A 22176-nucleotide genomic window follows, 5' to 3' on the forward strand; every position below is an offset into this window, starting at 1 on the left:
AATAAAAGTAATGTTGTTCCTTCTTTGTTTTTCATGCACTGAGTATGATCTTCAGTATGATCTCCTCACTGAAAGTGTCCAATCTCAATCTCAATTCTCTGCTGTCAAATTTTTAGTTGTTACATTTTGTCTTTCTCTGTTTTGAACTTTTCCCCTGTTCATGCTAATACATTCCATGTTCCCATTCTGTCTTTCAGATTTTATTTTTCTGTGTGGAAACATTAGCAACTAGACATCCTAAATTTAGCCACACCATGAACATACTTGTGTACATATGTCAGTCTGGACTCCTGGTGATTTATTGGAAAAGTCTGTGTACTTTGCCTGGAAAGATTTTAGAAGTAGGTTGTCACTGCCTCCTTCTTAGGCTGACAGTGGCTGGTCTAAGATCACCCAGCTAATTTCATACCTAAAGTGGGAATATAACTTATGGTCTTTCAGTTTCTAACTGGTACCTTAACCACTACAATAACAGGCTTGTCAAACACCTTTGGTACACTGAAATATCCTCAGTTCTTCCTCAGTAGCATGTCAATAGCCCACCATCTGATACTATAATGATAATTGTTTTATGTGCTCTATCAATGTGGGTTTTCTTGGTAAAAATGCAGGAATGTCTTCTCCCATGCAATATGAATTTATGCCTTTACTATTGTCACTGAACAAACTATCTGCCTCCAGCATCTTCCTATACTGCTGCTGCTCAGTATATGTGCCTGTTTGGGCAGCTGAAATGACCTTCCCACCTTGGGTGACCCTGCATGTACTCCCATTCTTCACTCATCCCTCCCAGACACTAAAACCATAACCCTGCCAAAATGAGGTAGCAGAACAGGGCTTGGGGTGTGGAGAGGGGGAGGAGAGATTACTTATATGCAGTTCCTATTTTCATTAAGTACCTACTAAAGTCCAGAGAGAACTTAAATCATATTTCAGTTTGGTTTACAGCTTCAAGTTTTATAATAAAAATAAAGGGAGAAGGAAACAATGGCAATTTCATTTTGAAAGTCTACTTCAAACCAACAGATCCTTAAAAAGTCTCAGATTACACTTTCATGGATCAAATTATTTTGAAAAAGCATAAATACAGTATTATTTGGGGAGGGAGAGATTTCAACTATCTAAATATAATCAACTTCTGAAAACTCCTTAATTTAAAATACATGGATAAAAATCAACCATTGCTGCAACTGGGAAACTGAGCATTCTAGATGAAGCTAAATCTAAAACCGCTAGAGAATTCCTGGAAGCCTGGCATTCAGACAAATCAGCTATCATATCTTATGTGTCTACATAAGATAAATTACCTTTATACACCATTCAAAAGGACCAAAAAAAAAAAAAATCTCAGAAGAAAACAACCAACATGTGCTCCTGGATGAAAAGGCTGGCTCTTGTCCAACTTCCTAGTGCTCCTTCCTCAACCCCAATAATCAGAGCAGAATCACTCTCTGGCTTCTCAAGTACCAAGAAAAAAGCCAATAAAGGTGATCTTTCACAATATTAGCTTACAAAGTGTATCTATCTCTTGTCAGGCTTGTCTGATGTTTCTGCCTCTCACATCTTCAAACAAAAGGAAGATATATAATTGGCCGGTGAAGAAAAAAAAGCTGATTTTACTGTTCTCTTTAAAAAGTCTGAAAAATATTAGACGTTAATCTTTGTCCCAAGGTTGCCTCAGAGGATTGCCCAAAAAACTATGGGGTGATTTTGCTCATTGCTATATTTCTTTTCTGGATATTTTCAATATTGTGTTAAATATAATGACCAAAGGGTGATTTTCTTTTAAATCAAGCTGTTCTTCAGAAGATGTTTTAGTCTCGCAGGGTCCTTAGCCTGGTTCCCTTATATCTGGAAGCATCATTATAAGTATAGATTAACACCAGGCAAAAAAAAAAAGACCTAAGAAATTACCAAGGAGGTAACCAATCAAGCAGACAAACAATTAGCCTAATCAAGAAACTGCCAAAAACAGTTAAGTAGACAACAAGTACCCTAATCAAGGTACTACCAAGGAGAAAAGTCATATGCATATAAACACTGGTGGGGCAAGCTGTTGTATATAAAACAGGAAGCAAACCCTATATTCACTAACAGTGCTGTTTCCTAGTTGAGTAAGGAACTACAAACAAGCAAACAACCAAACTCAGAGAGTACCAAGGACTCAGCATAGCAACTTTTTATTAAACTTCAATAGTATAGTTTGCTTGTTTGTTTGGGGACCTGATCTGTATTTGCAGTTAAGGCAGCTGCCTGGATTTCAGATCTGATCCACTTTTATTTAAAGAGCTCTGTACAAATAGGATCTTTCCCAATGTTGCTACCTTCAACTATTATGATTGAAGTTCTCCAGCTGTTATTTATTGAATGCATCTGTTCTAACCCAGAAGCAACATTTTGACACAGTTCCTTCAGAACTGTTCAATTAGTGGCAGTTAAATCTAGGTCAGATTGGATATCTGGTTTGGATATTTTCCAGGTCAAGACATTTAGAAAATAAAAAGGCAACACATTCTTTGACACTGTACTCAGGCTTTGTTATCTCCAGCTTGGTAAAAAAAAACTTGAACAGCCTCTCAAAGAAAAGAAAAAGAAAAGGGCAAGCTATGGGTTTACTGAGATAGGGCAAACTACCTCAATTTGTCATGCAATTGCTTCAGCAAAAGCATTTTTTTAAAAAATAAGCATACTGTTGTAAAGGAAATAACTGTCAAGGATCATGAACCATTAAATATAGGTGATCTGTGAACATTAACAGTAGCAAACTTTAGAGTGCATAGCATAATATAATGCAATTTGATTTTCGTATTATGTCTTTTGTAGACACATGATGCTTTGCAGAGAAAAATGATACAAGGCACACTACAGAGTGTGAGCTACAGAAAGCAGACTCTAATCGACGCTACATGATGAATAGATTAAAGCTTTTAGTCCCCAGGCTGAATGCACAAAAGAAAATGGGAACTGAGGTAAAGACAGGAGAATGTAACAAGTATTTTAGAACACAACTAAGTCAAAATGAAATGGGAAGTGTATGATTAATAGTATCTTTAAGTGGGAATTCATATTAAGTAATATGGCTTTCAAATTCTAAAATAAATGGAATGAGATATAAAGTAGGGAAAAAGTTAAGACACATTAGAGAGGAAGGAATAGAGCAAAGAAGCTGACTTATATTTTAAAGTAGTTCAAAAATTTTGGAAGAATATTACTAGCTATCAATTGTGGGAACAGAGTGAACTCACAAATAAGGTTATAATTTAGTCACAGGAAATAGAGGCTGGGCTATGTTCTCAGCTAATCTGAGATATTTGCCTCCCTGTGGCAGTGAGTACATCATTCATTTTAGATTTCAGATGTGTGATGGCTACATATGGAATTAGAAGACGTGAGCATTTTCATGAAATGGCAATGATAAAGAAGGGATTTGTTTTCAGAATATAACTGTCATGATAGGTGTACCCCAGTGGTGGGATTCAACTTTTTTTACCACCGGTTCTGTGAATGTGGCTTGATGAGGGTGCTTTGCGCACACACAGAGGGTTTGATACTGACCTTCTCCTGCAATCCTGCACTCTCTCTGTATCTTCAACAGCTGACGCATGGCTATCTGCTGTGCCACATGAAGCAGCTGAGCTTCAAAATCAGGAAATAAAGGTCAGTACAGAGCCGTGATGGTGAACCTATGGCACACATGCTGGAAGTGGCATGCAGAGCCATCTCTGTCAGCACGCGAGCCATCGCCCCAGAGCAGGTCCACTGCACAAGCACACATACTGGCTACCCACCAGTTGATCATCGGGTAGCTGCCACACATGTGCAGGGAGAAGGGCACGTGCAGGAGACATGCATGCATGCACAGAAATGGGCGACACACATGGGGGGTCACATGTGCATGTGCAGAGATGTGCGGTGCACATGGAGGTTCACATGTATGCACAGAGACACGCGGCGCATGTGGGGGTCATGCACACATGCACAGGGGGCTTAGGGGTCCCACGTGCATTGCCTTATGGTGCTGGTGTGTGCGCACACTTTTGGCACACAAGGACGGAAAGGTTAGCCATCACTGGTATAGAGCCAAGGTGGGTGGGAGGACCCAGCAGCTGATCATTAGAGCAAACCGATTCGCTCACAGATGATCCTCTCAGCTACCAGTTCGGTTGAACCAGGCCAAACCAGTAGAATACCACCACTGGTGTAGCCAGCTACAAAAAACACATTTGGTGGAAGATAAGCTAATATTTTTAGCCAGCAAGCAGCATCTGTAGGAACCTGCTGCTTCAGCAGACTGACAAAAGGAGTGTCATCAGATATTCAAACACATATTAAGATTGTGATTTAGTTTACACGTTGAAACTTTTTGAAAACATGATGAATTTCAATGTTGCTTATTCCAGAACATAATGTGCTGATAAGTCAATACATTATTATGATTGTTCCAGAACCTATTTTAAAGAAAGCATTTGCTCAAGTTATATTGCAAGTCCTTACTGGAATCAGAAATTTTGAACACAGTAATAGTGCCCTTCTGTTCTAACCTCATAAATAGTGAGAGATGGTTGTAAAGGTACCCTCTTCTAGATTTAGGAATTAAAATGCTATGTCACAGATGTACTATAAATAGGTAGCTTTTAGTTCTTAAAAAAGACATTTAAGGAGGTGTGACTGCCTTGCTCCCTAATAAAATGTGATATTTAACATTCAGAGCTTGTTCAAAGTGGAACTTAATAAAGTTCTCCAAAGTAACCATCAAGCCATTTAAGGTTACTGGCTTTTATAAAAGTCTATAAAAAGGAAGCCTAATATCTCAGCAGAAGTTTCTGCCACCAGCTGTAGCCACCCACAAGTTTTCTTATGTTCCACCATAGCAGGCATAGCAGCTGCCTCCACAATTCTTGGTTATCTGGCATGATTCAGAAGCTGAAGGATCAGAATGCATATGCTGCATTTAATATCATTGCTTCTAGCCTTGAGAATGGGATAGAATTTAGTTCATAGTAGAAAGAACAGAAGAAAATGTTGCATGATAAAATGTATGGTTGCTTAAAAGAGAGTTGAGTTTGCTGGTGATGCCTTTAAACAATGTGTTATGCAATCTGGTTTTAAGGCATCTGTGCAGGAAAGAAGTTGATGCAGTTGCTGAGAAATTACCCTCAAATCTATATTTGAAGAATGGTTTATTAAATTGAGATCAAACTAGATTAATTAGATGAAATGAAGTGGATATATATATATATATATATATATGTAGATCTTTGGTTGTTCGGGTTTTCTCCCGCGTAAGATTCGAAGTATCTAGGCAACGTTTCGATGAAGTCTCATTCATCATCTTCAGGCTTCTGTCTCCGGCTCTGTGCTTCTCAGAGTAATGTGAGATTGCAGCTGCTTCCTCCTTTTAACTGCCAGTGGGGGTGGGACTTGATTGGGTGGGGGCTTGGGACAAATCCAAACAACTCGCTGTCTGGAGAGCCGAAACACAGACCACCCTCAAGACAGACACACACACCAACAAACTCAGGAAACTACAACAATGCCAGAAACCAACTCCCCCTCCCCCACAGCCACACATGAAACAAACATTGCACAACATCTCAGACAAGATCCTCACTGAAGCTGAAACCAAGGTCCTTTCAAAAGGATTCAACTTTGCTGTCGCTCCCAAACACATCCCCACAGAAACCATCATATGCGGAGTTGAAACCAGCCTGACCAAAACCAACCCTGATGATGCTAACAAAATCAGACTCGAAATCACCAACATCCTCTGCACTAGCAAACCACCCAAAAGCAACTTATCCAAAGAAGAACAAACTGCACTACTTAACCTGAAAGAAGACACCAGCATAATAATCCTACCAGCAGACAAGGGCAACGCGACAGTGGTTATGAACACATCTGACTACCAAACCAAGCTAACCAACCTACTCCAAGACCCCACATACAAACCCCTAAAGACAGACCCCACCACCTACCTAGAAAAACTACCAAATCCAAAATAAAAGCCTCCCCATCAGTGAAGAAATCCAGCAAGGAATCATACCCAGAGAAAAATCATCCAGATGCCCCAAGCTTTATGGTCTCCCCAAAATACACAAAGAAGGAACCCCACTCAGACCAATAGTCAGCTCCATAGGCTCACCTCTACAAAACCTGGCCAAATTCCTCGCCAAACAACTACAACCCTATGCAGAATCCATCAACTCACACGTAAGAAACTCATTCCAGTTCATCGAGATCATAAAGAAACAAAACTTACAACCTAGCGACCTACTAGTAAGCTTCGATGTCATATCCCTCTTCACCCAAGTGCCAATAAAAGAAGCCTTGACAGCCATCCAAAACAAATACAACCCCCCCAAGCACATCCTAGATCTAACCAACCACTGCCTATCCAATACATACTTCACCTACAATGGACAAAAATACAAACAAATAGAAGGAGCACCCATGGGATCACCCCTCTCACCTGTCATCGCAAACCTCTACATGGAACACTTTGAAACACAAGCTCTAGAAAAATACGACCACAAACCCAAACTCTGGCTCAGATACGTAGATGACACCTTCATAATCTGGCCACACAGGAAAGAAAAACTGAACAACTTCCTCACATACCTCAACAGCCTACACCCCAAAATACAATTCACCATGGAAACAGAAGCCAACAATCAACTCCCTTCCTAGATGTCTTGGTATACAAAAGATCCAATGGCTCCCTAGGACACACCATCTACCAGAAGAAAACACATACTAACCGCTATCTACATGCACTCTCACACCACCACCCAGCACAGATCAATTCCGTAGCCAAGACACTCATCTCCAGAACAAAATGCTTAGCCGATGAACAACACCAAAAAACCGAACTACACACTCTCACCAACGTACTTACAGCCAATGGATTCCAAAGAAAGAAGATTACCCACCTAATCCAAAAAAAAACCCCAACCAAAATCCAAGACAGAGAACAAGAAAACGGCAAAGCCCTCCTCCCATATATAAAAGGCACTACAGACAAAATTAGCAAGATCCTCCAAAAACACAACATCAAAACAGCATTCTGCACAAACAGAAAAATATCCACCATCCTAAGAAACCCCAAAGACAAAATTGAATTAGAAAACCAAGGAGTATACGAAATCCCCTGCACTGCCTGCCCTACCACATACATTGGACAAACTAACAGAAGAATAAGTGCACGCATTGAAGAACATAACAACTCAATCAAAAAAGAAGAAACGACCTCTTCCCTGGTCCAACACCTCAAAGCCACAGGACATGAAATTGATTTTAAAAATACCAGAACTATCGCCAAAACCGAACACTTCAATAGCAGAATAATCAGAGAAGCCATAGAGATAGAAAAACGCCCACACAGCATGAACAAACGAGATGACACCTCCCGCCTTCCAGCCATTTGGAAACCCGCCCTCATGAACAGACGAGTACCTAACATGAAGAAGGACACCAGACCCACACCCATGAGAGCCACACAAGATGCCACCACCACACTTCCATATAGAAAACAGACTCCCACCCATTCAGAAAATGAGACACGACCATGGACCAGAAGCTGCACTGCAGCTGCATCACTACCCACTTCAAACCCCTCTGAGCCATACATGAAGCAAACCGACACCCACTATGAAGATGCAGCAGGACCACGTACTAGAAGCCAAACAGCAAGATCACAACTCACCAGCTCAAATCCCCCAGCAACTAAGACTAACCTGAGCACAACCAAGCCCCCACCTGAACAGAACACGCTCCAACCAATCAGAACACGGCTAACCCCCAACCAATCAGAACACAGCCAAACCCCTACCAATGAGAACACACCCCCACCCAATCAGAACACAGCCAAGCCCCCACCCAATCAAGTCCCACCCCACTGGCAGTTAAAAGGAGGAAGCAGCTGCAATCTCACATTACTCTGAGAAGCACAGAGCCGGAGACAGAAGCCTGAAGATGATGAATGAGACTTCATCGAAACGTTGCCTAGATACTTCGAATCTTACGCGGGAGAAAACCCGAACAACCAAAGATCCACATACAAATACCCGCGAGAACCTCAGAAAACAAATATATATATATATATTAAAACTTGACATTTCTTCTTTATTTTGTCAGAAAAAAGATAAACATGAAAATGTATCAAGAAAAGTTAGAAAAAATTAAAAATGGGCAAAACCAATGCATTTAGAAAAAGAAATATATATAGATACACTATATAAAGTAACTTCTGATATTCTCTGCAGCAACTACAAAGAGCAACTTTTATTCTTACTTCCTTTTTAAGATTACATTACAGAAATCCCTTCTGTCCTGTATTTAATCAGCAGATCCAGAAATCACAATTTTCAGCAAAAAGTTCATAAAAGTTCAAAAAGTTTCCAGACTTCTATAAAAGTATTTCTTATTTCATTCCTGACCAAATAAGTTGGTTTTACCGTTTTTGTTAAATTTGCCAGTTTTACACTCCATTCCATTGGGCTTTTTTAGAGTTTCTCCATTATTATGCATATATTCATCTTGTTAAAGTTACTATATATGAAACCAATCTTCTGTAAATCTTTTCCAATTGATTCTCATAAGTCCCAGTAAGAATAGCTCCAGTTTCATCTTAATATTAATCTTTAAAATTATTTGCATCATCATATAAACATGTATCCATTTTTTTTTCATAAGTCCACCATGCTTGGTAAAATGTCCCTCTATTTTTTTCATATTTTATATGTAAAGGTAAGCCAAAATTATCTTTATATGCTCTAGATAATTTGTCTGCTTTCATGAATCAATGATACATCATTTTATTTTATCTTTAAAAAAACTGTCTTAATACACAATGTAAATTTCCCATATTCCTTTCTAATGATCATCTTTATGTTACAAAGTTCTTAGAAACTCTAATGAAGTAGATGAATCTTTTTGGTGATATTTCACACCCTACTACAAAGGGAAGAAATGAATGGAACTGAAAAAAATGAGTATGCAAGGAAGACAGAATGTATCAATGTATGTCCAAGATAATGCAATAAGAAGTAAGACATCTTGTTACTGCAACATGAATCCAAACGCTTGTTTTACTGAAAATGCAGTACCTGAAAAGGTTATCTTCAATTTTATCTTTAATATATTTATGAGTAACTCAAGGCAGCAAACATATCTAATGCTCCCTCCTCCTATTTTCCCCAGAACAAGAAGCTTGTGAGGGGGGTTTGGCTGAGAAAGGGTGGCTGGTCCAAAGCCACCCAAGCAGGTTTTATGCCTAAAACAGGATTAGATCTCATAGTCTCCTACTTTCTAGTCTAGTGCTTTAACCACTACTAGACCAAACTGACTCTCTAGTTTTCTAAAGCATTGTTTTAAATATGGTGTGCTAAAATGTGAGATTCTCAGTTTTCCTTTCTCAATAAATAACTTTATCACCTCAGAAAATGTGGAAGAAAATTTAAATATGGAACTATATCACAATGTTTAAGGCAGTATTTAAAAAAAGAGATTAAAACTTAGAAAACAAAGAATTGAAGGTATTCAGGTCTTTAGCATGCATCAGTCTCAAACATTGGGATTTTGATGTGAATTCAGGTTTGTTTTTACTCTATTAAATGTAGTGTTTTCATTATTGTGAATTATAATTAAATATACATGAAACTTATTTCTCATTAGAATTCTTTCAGCGATGAGAGTTATTTTTATTTTTATAGAAAAAAAGAGAGAAGAGAAGCCAAGATGGTCCATTTGAAATGTTTCTAGATCTAGAGTTAAGAAGTCCTTTTAAAAGAGAACTTAAACTGTTACTACTTTTTCAGGATCATGTACTCTCTATATCTTAATAATAGTTTTCAGTACATCTTCAATTTGTTTCTTATAGACAAAGTAACAATAAAATCCCACTAGATTCTTCTTTGTTTTTGTTTCTCAAGACAAATATATTATTTTCACTTAGACATGATAATGGTTCTAGAGCATTATTGGATTTTGTATTTTCAGAATGGGGATTAACAACTATTAGATTCTCTGTCCAGCAGCTCCTGATATTCTACTTAAAAAATAACCAAAAGTCTGCTATTTTCTCCTACAGTCCCTCTTATAATTGAACCAACTTTAGTAGAAATGAAGAGTAAATAGAGAAGATAAACCAAGAAGAAAAGCACCATGTAAAAGAAAGAAAGGAAAGATATAAACTCGCTAACAAAACAGAGCCTATGGGATCATAAAGAGAAATGCAATCATCTATATTCATCATTTCAATAAGATTTGTTCATACAAAGTTAAGAAAATATTGCGATAAAGCTATTGAATGGTGAATCAGCACTAAATAAATTCATCCTTAATACTCTAATTCTACAGTTGTAATTGTACAAAATCCCATTTTTATATTTAACAAACTTATTTTCATATCTTATTAAACAATGATCAATAAATAGGTGAACAGAAATACTGTTCACCTTTCCTCTCAAATATGGATTTGAGGGTACTATTACTGTAACTGGAGTACTTAGGTTAACTTCCTTTGTACCAATTAAAACATTAATTCCTAGTGATATAAAATGTCTTCGTTGAAAGGCATTACAATCACATTTCAGATTCAATATGCCTAAACTTTCTTCATGCTTTTGTTTTTATATATGGTCTGCCTAATCCTAGAGTTATATACCTTTGGTTACCATATTAAAATATTTTACATTTTACCTGAAACTTCTGTTCATTCAATAAAAAAGGGAGAAAACACTGAAACTAATGATAGTTTGACTTTCTTTCTGTTTTATCCTTTCCTTATTGCTTAACCTGCTGTTTAATGAAAGTTCTGGAGAGCAAAAGCTTGCTTTCTCATTTTGACTTATCCCAGTAACAGCATTGCCAGAGTTGATGTTTTATAGTCACAGACCATTAAATTATTTCTGCTCCTGCAATGTTCAGAGAGCATATTCAGATGTGCTGATGTTCGAATTATTGTACTTGGAAATATTACATATTTCTTGGGCAACTCACACTTCATTGCATATTAAGTGCCATTTAATGCTTCATTTCCAAGCATCCTTGCATATTGTCTCATTAAACACATCTTCCCATAGTGATATTCTCTATTTAGGTGAACACTTCTCAATGTTCTTCATATTAGATATACTTAGGTATGTATATGTATTGTATTGTTAATAAACTGGATGCTATACAACCTACTGGTATTCTCATATATGGCTATATATCTCATGATGAGATTCTACACTTCAAAAGCAATCGCTAAACCATTGCATATGACATTCTAATATTCACAAGCCTAGGCTGAATATATTGTTTCATCAAAGCACTTAGACTAGAAACATACAGCAAAAATGTGTTATCTCAGCTTTAGCTACCTCTAGACATATTCATTATTCAAGCTATTCATTATAACTTCATAAATTCTCCCACATTACATTTCTGAAAAAAAGGATTTTGAACTACTATACTAATCAAGGGAATGAGTTGGGAAGAATTGGAAGCTCTTGGGTGTGTTTTTTTACACATAAGAGAAATGGATATTAATTAATTCAGAAGATTTTGAAGACTAAAGTGACCAAATCACAGGCTTGAACCACAGGTACTTTATTCCTGTGGCACATTACAATCTCTTGGTTTTCAACCCAGGCCCAGGATGCCAGGCACTCTAGGCCCCAGGCTAAGGCCCATTGCTGTTATAATTGCTAAAGAGAAGGCCAGTCTGTGTATCATAGAGACTTGGCTGGGATAGGAGGGTGGAGTGCTGTTCTCTGAGATTTGCCCAGCTAGTCCTCAGCTTTGGCAACAGCTAAGACTCCAAAATAGGGGAAGTGGAGTGGTAGTGATTATACAAGAGACTAGAGAGGTATAAGGGACATTCTATTTACATTACTGGATATGCTGTTTCTTAAGTTGGGCACCATTGGGGCTCTGTTGGGATTGTTGCTATTGTACCAGCCTCCCTGCTGTGTATTGACCTCCCTGTCTGAGCTTCTCAACTTCATGGCTGAGCTGGCAGTGGAGTTTCCAATCATATTATTCTGGGGACTTCAATCTGCCTTTCCTGGGTGTGGGGTTGGAGGTAGCTCCACAGTTTGTTGCTATGTCAACTATGGGGCTATCCAAAATTATCCACATGGGGCAATAATACACCAAAAATTCTAGTTTATCCACAATGGAGGAATGACTGGTGAAGTGATGAAGCTTACAAACATGGCATAATTAACTTTCTTAATCAGAGAAATGATAACATCTACATTTATAGCTGACTGGAAACTCCTTTTAATTTTTTTGCATGAAACAAAAAAATGTCTTATGACTTATGATTTTATTAGAAAAAATGGCTAATAGAAAAATGGGAGCTTTTTGTAATCATAGAGTAGGAGATAATTTTGCAACCATATTTATATTTGCAGAAGAAGAAATTGGAAGCCGATTCTTTCTACTTCTTTTCATTCTTTCTCATTGCACTTTTTCTTTTTCTTCTATGTTTCTTTGTTTTCTCTATTTTGTACTAGTTACATTCTCTTCATAACTTTTAATAAAATTAGTTTTTTTTTAAAAAAAAAGAAACCCAGCTCTTTAACAGATAACAGATAATCAGAGTTGGAAGAGACCTTGTAGGTCATCTAGTCCAACCCTCCACCCAAGTGGGAAACCCTACACCATTTCTGATAGATGGGAGTCCAATCTCTTCTTGAAAGTCTCAAGTGATGGTGCTCCCACAACTTCTGAGGGCAAGCTGTTCCATTGGTTGATTGTTCTCACTGTCTTTCTCACTTTATCAGAACCATTTGTAGAATCATATTTATTTTTATCACCAATGCTTTGTTTTATAAAATTAAAATTTTTGTCCATTGTCAATGCTTGTTTTTCTTACTTTCTCAGATCCTAACACTGTCAGGTCCACCAGAAGGAGGAACACGAGTCACTATTCGTGGTATTAACCTGGGTTTGGATTTCTCTGAGATAGCCCACAATGTACAAGTAGCTGGTGTGGAATGTGTTCCACTAGAGGACCAGTACATTATTGCTGAACAGTGAGTTTGTTTGTTTGTTTATATCCCATCTTTATTATTTTTATAAATAAGGCAGTGAACATATCTATTACTTTTTCCTTCTCCTGTGTGGTCTCTATGCAACCAAATAAAAGCACTTAGTATAAATAATGTTTTTTCTCAGAATAAAGGCAAGAGTTCAACTGAATAGACCAGTGCTAAGAATATTGTGATTGTCCATTCTTAAATTTGTATAAATAAAGTTATGTGTAAATCATTATGACAAAAAAATTTCAAAGAACTGAAAACATTTTTCAAGGAATTTGATTAATCCTTACTATGAGGAAGCAGCCCTTGTCCAGTTCCAATTTTGTCTAGCTTACTTCACAATTTTTTTGCTTTTGCTCTACTGCTAGTTTCAGTAGAGAAATTAATAAGAATGGAACCAGTCTAACTTTAGCCATTGCATTGGGAGATCTCTAGTATTTTAGAACACCACAGACTCTGAATTCAGAGTTACAAAAGAAATGGATAGAATCCAACTTATTATATATTTTTCTTTCTTTGCTCAGGAGGTTTTATTTACATTTCATTTCATTTACATCTGAATTTCATTTCAGACACAACTAGCATTTTCTCTATTCCTCTCAGCATCAAGGGGCCAGGACACTGGGCAGATATAGTGGGAAACTGATCTTTTCATTACCTATTATTTTGGAAACATTTATTTATCTAATAATATAAGGCCAACAGATATAGAGAAGGTTCCTTATAACAGCAATGGCCACTGGATCTTTCTGCAGGACCAGATACTGCTAACCATGTAATTGGATTTTTATTAACACTTGCAAAATACATTGGTTATTGTGTCACAGTTTCATTGGTTATTATAAATGTATGTAGATATATAACTGTACCAATAAATTGAAAACAACCTTCAATGAGCCTGTTCTTCATGTGCAGATATATATATCCTTTAGCTATATTTCTCATAAGGGAGGTGTTAGTGGGAAAATCATATGCTTTTGTACAACATACTGTATATGAATGGAAAAGGCCTAAATAGGTATCATTTTTACCATTTCCTAAGATGAAAATATACACACTTTATTTTGTACCAAATACTGTTGAATATCAAAAAGGTAACTTTATTCTTTTTTAGGCCATTGTGTTGTGGCTAACAGCATCTTGTTCTATCTGCAATTATGCAATTGGGTAGAGCAAGAAATTTTGAATGAGCTCTCTGTCCACTATTCTCAACTGTCATAATTGCTTTCCATAATTTGGGAAGATTTAAAAAGTTGATTGAGCTTCTGGTGCTCATGACCTAGACTTGTAAAAGGCCCATTTTTTTCTCCTTTGGCTTTACAACCAACATGTGCTCCTGGATGAAGTTGGCTCAATTTTACTACAACTTCCTAGTGCTCCTTCCTCAACCCCAATAATCTGAGCAGAATCACTCCCCTGGCTTCTCAACTATCAAGAAAAAAGCTAATAAAAGTGACCTTTCACAATATTAGCTTACAAAGTGTATCTATCTCTTGTCAGGCTTGTCTGATGTTCCTGCTTCCCGCATCTTCAAACAAAAGGGAGATATATAATTGGCCGGTGAAGGAAAAAAAGCTGATTTTACTGTTCTCTTTAAAAAGTCTGAAAAATATTAGAAGTTAATCTTTGTCCCAAGGTTGCCTCAGAGGATTGCCCAAAAAACTATGGACTGATTTTGCTCATTGCTATATTTCTTTTCTGGATATTTTCAATAATGTATTAAATATAATGACCAAAGGGTGATTTTCTTTCAAATCTAGATCAAGCTGTTCTTCAGAAGATGTTTTAATCTCTCAGGGTCCTTAGCATGGTTGTCTTATGTCTGAAGGTATCATTATAAATATAGAGAAGGATGCCAAAACACTCCATTGGACTGTCTCCTCCTTCAACTGCCACCTGTTGGGATGACCTTGGTTCCCATGGGAAAGCTCCTTGTTGTGTCTGCAGACTATCTACTTCTCCCTCCCCTAGAGTATGTGGCAACTATGAAGCAACTAGAGATGGCTTCATCCAGGTTTGATTCAGAGTTGACACTGCCCTTCAAATCCAAATGTGTTTCAATACTTATTAAACTTTGTTATTACTAACCAGAAAAAAGATACTTTGGTCATGTCCTCCAATCTGAAGAAAAGAAATGTGATGTGGGTATTAAGACCCTGGAAACCCCATAGATAAGGCAGGTTCAGCACTTACAATCAGTCAAGGAACCGTCAAACCAGGCAATTGGTTTATTGGAACCATTTGTTCCTACATGTTTTCTGCCTCTGTTAATCTATCACATTATCATAAGCACAGTCAAAGCAACTATAAGAACATATTTTCAACATTGGGGAAGATCAAGATTGCTTTTCTGATTCAGGCAGCACCTCTGATGCATTGACAGGCAAACCTTCATGTCATCAGTCTTTCAGCAGAATATTATTTCTGCTCATTTCATTTTAGTTACAAGTTGAATCAGTTAGAGGGACCTAGATCCAAGATAGCAGAGTTTGAGTCCATAGTATTTGGCAGCATTTCAACCCAATTTAGTATACCCTTTGTAGGTGTTTTTGCATTGCCAATCAACCACAAAAGCAATCACAGCATTGACTATCACACATCCCCAGGGTCTCCTATCTGCTCTTCCTGCTGTTCCTCTAATTTCCAAAATGTTAAGGCATGTATGTTATGTCAAAACTATAATTATCTTTTGAATCTGGGTGCAATTAAAGTGGCCATCACTTCCTGGATTAGAAATGAGATATTGAGATCTTGTCCATCAGAGGAGGACAGACAAGATCTCAATCTCTCATTTCTAACCCAGGAAGCTTTGGGTTTTTAGATCTGATACATACTTGCCCTGCTAAATATGATGGCCATTTTTATTGCATCCAGATTCAAAGATAGTTATAGATTCAAATCTGGAGATTAAGAAGAAGAAGAAGCTAGCCCATTTACATTATAATCAGGGTTCCATTCAGATCATTCCTTTATCTATTCTTTTATCTTAACAGAGGTCCTATTTTGGGTGATTCAGTCTATGAGCTCACCTGAAGGATATTATAACAGTAGTGTAAGAGGAAAAAGTTGTTTCCCTATTGGGTTTTCAATAATAATGTTTTTCAGGTCTCAATTTAACAGGCCCTGCATCCTTAACAATCTTACCTGGCAGATGTTTTCAGTATTCTCTTATGCTGGGTTGCATTTCATGTTTCTGTAACATTTCATCAGCGTGCCAAAAAAATTCTTCCAGAGCCTTCCTTTTGAAATATTGTTATGTATATAACATCCTCCCAGAATCTCCATTTAAAGTTAAAACATTTTAATGATTATATTTTATGAGTTACTTTCATCTAAAACACAGGTGTCAAACTCATGATGTCATGTTGCCATCACATGACACATGATCACATGATATGTCACAATGTTTTTTCCCTTTGCAGAGCTGGGGTGGGCTGTGCATGATGCATCCAGCCCATGGACCGCCAGTTTGAAAATGCTGATCTAGAAGGTGGCTTCTGGATGCTATTATTTGAGCAAAATCTATAGCAACTCAAATGATCTTACCCTTTTATTTGTTCTGAAAGTTTTTTTCTCAGCCAGATCCTAATCTATTACTGCTTAGCTTTGATTATTTACAGTGAAATAATATTTCTTCTTTAATGGAGTTCCTTTCTTTTTAGCAATGTAGTTAGACCTAAACATATTAAATAGAATTCCAATATGTAGTTTACAGCAACAAGCAGTCTTTACTGATAATGCAGAAGTAACAATTATCAGCTGTCAAGATCATTTGTCCCATTTATAATGACATACTTTAAGTGTAGTTGGGATGAAATCTGTAGATCTATTTGCAATGAGAGACAATCACAGAAACAATCAAAGCTTCATATTATAACAGTGATGTAAGTATAAAATATCATCGTTCCTTAACCTGACTCATTTTCAGATTACTATAATTAAACCTCCTGAACTGCTAGTTAATCCAACTTTCCTTTCAACTTTAGTCAAGTCCCCTTCACTTTTCTGTTTAGTATCTGTTCAAATATTTCCCTTCTCTATCAATCTCATCTGAGAAGCTAGAAGTACCTCTACTTGAAAAGTGATTAACTCTTTGTCACTAGCAGTGGCATAAACAAGTTCCAAGTTCCATCAGACAATGGATAAATTATATATAAACAGGTTTCCATAATATTGGTACTATGGACTCTTTCTTTCAGAAAAGAATTGTGTATTACCAGAAAAGTCATGTTCTTTTCATGGATCCAGCGAAGTTCTTTCTTCTTTCCTAGGAGCCAAGAATTGTTTTTGCCTTATTGCCACCCACATACTAAGATATTTCATTTATTTCTTTGTTTATTTGATTCAACATTAATTTTTCCTTATTTTTGATTCAGTCTTTCACCTTTTGGTCAATTTATTTTTTCTACCGTACATACTCACTTTTGGAGCAGCAAGCCATCATCTCAAAAAAGCATGCCTACTCTGATTTAATGCAGTTTTTCTTTCTTTCATATAAAGCATATGCACAAATGTCAAGCAGAAATCTAACATTCAAAACAATAAAATCAATGACTTTTTATAGAATGCATGAGATAGGAAGAAATTCTGCAAAGAAAATTTTGGTGTAAGTGTGTCTTTGTGTGTGTGCACATGTGCACATATGCATGCATGTTACTCCAAAGTTAAATATTGGTATACTTTTCCAATGGCACCATTGCTTGTGTAGTAAATGTTTGTGCCTGAAATTTCCCATGTATTTTGCTGTATATTAATATACTGTTCTAGTTTACTGCATTCTGCCTGATGTGCATGAGCATTTTGAAATGGGGCTACTATTTTCCTAGCAGTGATCTACTACTCTTTCTTGCTTCTAGACATCCTTAACAATCCTCTGCTTCTTTTCATAGTGCCAACATGACCCATAAGGCACATTGTTAGGGTAGAGGAAGCATATGTTACCAATAGTTTATGCTTAATTAACCCTTGATTAATCAGTTGCCGGATGACTTCTGAGGGCAGCTTCCAGCACAACGATCCACATGGTTCTAAATTCCTGACATTTCCTTCTTTTGTATTCCATTACACTGTACAGTGAGAACCCTGTACTTGTCAAGCCACGTTCTCAGCTAGTATAAATTAAATGGCACTCCAATGATCTAGGTTATGCCATCTCAGAGTGAAAAAAAAACACCCTGCATTTTTAGCTCAAGGATTAAATGACCCTTTTAAATGTTTATTTATTAAGCATTTTGTTTTCCGTCCAAATCTGGCCTCCTATTTTGCTAAATCACTTTTCTTCAGAGCAACCTTACGGTTTACGTTCATTATCCTCCCCACTCCAATTGGAATGCATCCAGCCATGCTGCCAGATGCAGGCATCCATTTGTTAAGCATGCAAGGCAGTGACAGCAGTTTAATCCAAATAGGCCTCTGCAGGAGTCAATTCATTTATTTCCCTAAGAAAAATGTCAGCTAAAAAATTAGAAAACAGGTATGTAACAAAGAACAGGAAAATAACCCCTTCCCCACTGACACGTATCCCTGTATTTGTCCCTTATTTTGTTTGTTTTTGCAGAGTTTCCATGGAGGATGGGGGGAGGCAGAGGAAGGGGGAGTGAATGCATTGAAAGGAGGATCATGCTCATCCATGCAGGAAAGAAAAGAAAGACTGTGTTGAGCCATTGTATTTTCATTGACTAAAAGCATTAGCAGAAGCATAGCCAGGTTAGTCTCTGACAGTAAAAAGCATTGAAGGACTTGGGGAACTGTAAAGTCTATGTGTATGTAGCAAAATTGTGAATTAAAATCCTTTATATTAGATGCATGATATAGAAAAAAGGAGGGAAATGTCACAGAAAACATACATTTGACTGGGGCCAATTTCAGGAATTTGGGTACCCTATGCAGCACCAGATTAGGATTGGTCTTTTCTTAATTTTTGCAGATGGATTCCTGCAAATGGAATTCCTACAGAATCTGAACTAAAGGTAAAGAAGCATCTAGTATAAACATACTGGATTCACAGCCTAAATACAATTGTTATTTTTTTTTAGTGAGCTTCTTCTCTATTTTTTTTACAGAGACACACTTGCCTTGGCAGCAAGAGAGAAATTGGTTTTATTTTTGAAATGCTATTTCCTTTCTTTTCTGCCCTGAAAATGTTGCTCTCAGTTTATCATCTGTATGCTGAGATAAAATATCCTAACCATCCTGTCCTTTCAGAGGTGTGTTTCCTTTCTTAAAATGACTGTAGGAGATGGTTCATTGGTTTTCTTTCCTTTCTTGCTGGTGGGCTCTGAAATTTGAACCTGAAAAAAATTACTCAGGGGTCCTTTTTCTGCTTCACATTTTTGCTGTTTTGTCTACATTTTCATTTTCTGAGCATTAAGTAAATATTTCCTAGATGTGCCCATCTATACTTTTACAATACTGTTAGAGCAGTTGTTTCTGTGTCAGCTACATAAACCAGACAGAATAACAGAAAATCTATTGAAGTCCTAACCAAAGGGCAACAATATGAGCTGCAGTGCACAGTTGTTAGAGTGCAGTACTGCAGGCTACTTCTGCTGACTGCTGGCTGACTGCAATTTGGCAGTTCAAATATCATCAGGCTCATGGTTGACTCAGCCTTCCATCCTTCCAATGTGGGTAAAATGAAGACCCAAATTGTTGAGGACAATATGCTGACTCTGTAAACCACTTAGAGAGGGCTGTAAAGCACTGTAAAGTGGTATATAAGTCTAAGTGCTATTGCTATTGCTAATAGCATGGCTCAATACAGGCCAGGCATTTTCCAGACAGGTAACAGTCATAGGACCTTCAGTTGCAGCAGGCAACTTTCCATGTTCATCAGTGATGGTTACTGAAATAGAGTAATTTTCTCTTCTTAAATTTTGCAGCAGCTTCTGTCATTGCTTGCAGCATCTATTCTGCTCCTCTTCTATTGCTTGCCTAGTTTTAGAGTATTCAGGGGAAAAGGCAGAAGGTACAAAAAACTAGCATTAACAGTGAGCAGAGTATCATGGCAACACAGAGAGTGCAAGGAGGGAAGGGTTGGTAAGTAGCTGTGAGGGTATTCACAGTTAGCAGAAGCTGTTACATAAAACAAAAGAGGGTTGAATATAGGTAGTCCTCAACTTATGACCCTAATGGAGCCTGTGGTTGTTAAACAAATATGGTCAATAAGTAAATGCCATGTTTATTAGTGAACCTATTGTTCAAAATGCTATGGAGCATTTTTGCTGAAAACCGGAAGTAAACACTGGTTTTCGGCAAAAAACATAAATTGATTCTCATGGCACAGGATGCTGCAAACAGCCATAAATGTGCACCAGTCGTGACTGTGACTGTGGGGGGGGGACCCTCCAGAACTGGATCATAAGTATCTTTGGTGGGGGGGTGTTTGTCGTAACTTCAAATGGTCACTAAGCAACTAGTCACAACATGAGAACTACTTGTAGAACCTTCTAAGTTATCCAGCCCTATGATCCTATGATTCGATATAACATGACCTCTCTGCAACAATTATTTATTGTTTTTGAAATGGAACATGTACCAAAACTGTGAATGTGTTCTAGCAATTCAGTTCTTTTTAGACTGTGTGGGGTGAGAGTGTGAGGCTTTTGATGCTCAAAGGGCTAGGCACTGCTTGAGTTCTGTTTTGAACACTCCTATTAGTCAGTTGCAGGAAGAACTGATGAGTTCATGGGGTTCTCTTGCCTGTTCACTACATTCAACTCCGGCAGAAGAAAAGATAACTGAAGGTCAGCTTCAGATTGATTTGTGAGAAACTTTGGAATTAATGTGGAGTGAAACAGTGCCAGGGAAAGTGCTTTCAGTAAATAGAGAGAAGCTCTGCCTTTGTATTTCTAAAAGGCCAACAGAGATAGTTCTTATGGTCAATGTTAAATCTGCTAAAAGCTATTTATAATAATAGCCATCACAGACTGGCATAGCAGAGTTTTCCATAAAATAATTGTGTCTTCTGTAGCTGCTTAATGCTGCTCCAGCAACAACTCATAAGCAAAGAAGTCCCTGCTATACTTGTTTATTTATGGCATTTTCTGAAATGCAATCCTTACAGTTCCACAGGATAAAAGATTAATAAAAGATAAAGGAGTACTGCTAGAAAGTTTAAAAAATAGTCCATGTACAGTATAGTATAGTAATACACCTTTCCTTTTACATCACAACATCTACCTATGGCAAGGTCAAGGTCAAAGGACACATGGTGATGCTTACTGCAGACCCACTGTAGCCCTATTCCTTAAACTGCATGCGTATACAAAGGGACAGAGATTTGATTGTGCTGCTACAACTGCTGTACTTTATTGACAGATATGACATCCTCTCATCCCATGGATGCCAGTGCTCCTGGAGTTTTTTCACTAGAGGGCATACTAGTTGGTGGACTGTCCTTTTCTTTCCATCAGAGGACTGAGGGAGTGATTCTGCACTGCTTCCACCTCTGTTTTCTTATATTAGAACCTCTTTCCAGGTGGTTTTTCCTATCTTGTTTTCTTGGCATCGTCCAAAGGCACCAAGGCTCTTTGTTAGATCATTCTTTCTTCATGAAAGAAAAGAAAGGAATAATAGTCTATGATTAATTTAGTAAGCTTCTCAGTCACATTGTTGATCTTTGCTCCTGGAAGATTGCATACCTCCATTTATAGATTGTTCACTCTATAAATTGCTGATTTCGTTCCTCTGAGAAGTGTATCATTTTCCTCACCACTACCACACACACTAACGCATGCTTTTTTTTCCCTTGGGGAAGTCTGGTCTATTTTTCTTTCTTGATGATATCCCTCCTCCAGATGACTGCATGCTTTCTTCGGCGCGGGGGGATGAAATTGATTGCTCAGTTCCAGTGAGGCTGGATCAGAGGCCCTAATTCTAAAAGTTTTTTTTTTTTCTGGTAGTTTTCAGAAGCTCAAGAGATCTCAACTGCTTAAATCTCAGGTCACCTATTAGAATCAACAGATTTAAGAGCAGCCACAGCAGTAAAAAATCCTAACTCCAGATCTTCAGAATTGTAGTTGGAAGACTTGTTTTTGAATGTTTATCCATGGACATGCCCAACCAAGCACAATTCCATCCCTGGGAGAAAATCCTAGCCTTTTACTGTCATCAATTATGTTAATGTTCTATTTATAAGGAGTAT

General features: G+C 37.5%; 1 protein-coding gene across 1 annotated transcript in view; it reads left to right on the forward strand.

The window, feature by feature from the left end:
• Positions 1 to 22176, forward strand: part of PLXNA2 (plexin A2) — a 468647-nt gene that overhangs the window by 343936 nt on the left and 102535 nt on the right. The window contains exon 13 of the mRNA XM_087929350.1: positions 12874 to 13025. Within this exon, the coding sequence (XP_087785476.1) occupies positions 12874 to 13025 (152 nt within the window). The remainder of the gene's footprint in view (positions 1 to 12873; positions 13026 to 22176) is intronic.

This window comes from Pseudonaja textilis, chromosome 3 (assembly GCF_049901715.1).
Source record: "Pseudonaja textilis isolate UNSWEBS1 chromosome 3, rPseTex1.2, whole genome shotgun sequence".
Classification (NCBI taxonomy): domain Eukaryota; kingdom Metazoa; phylum Chordata; class Lepidosauria; order Squamata; family Elapidae; genus Pseudonaja; species Pseudonaja textilis.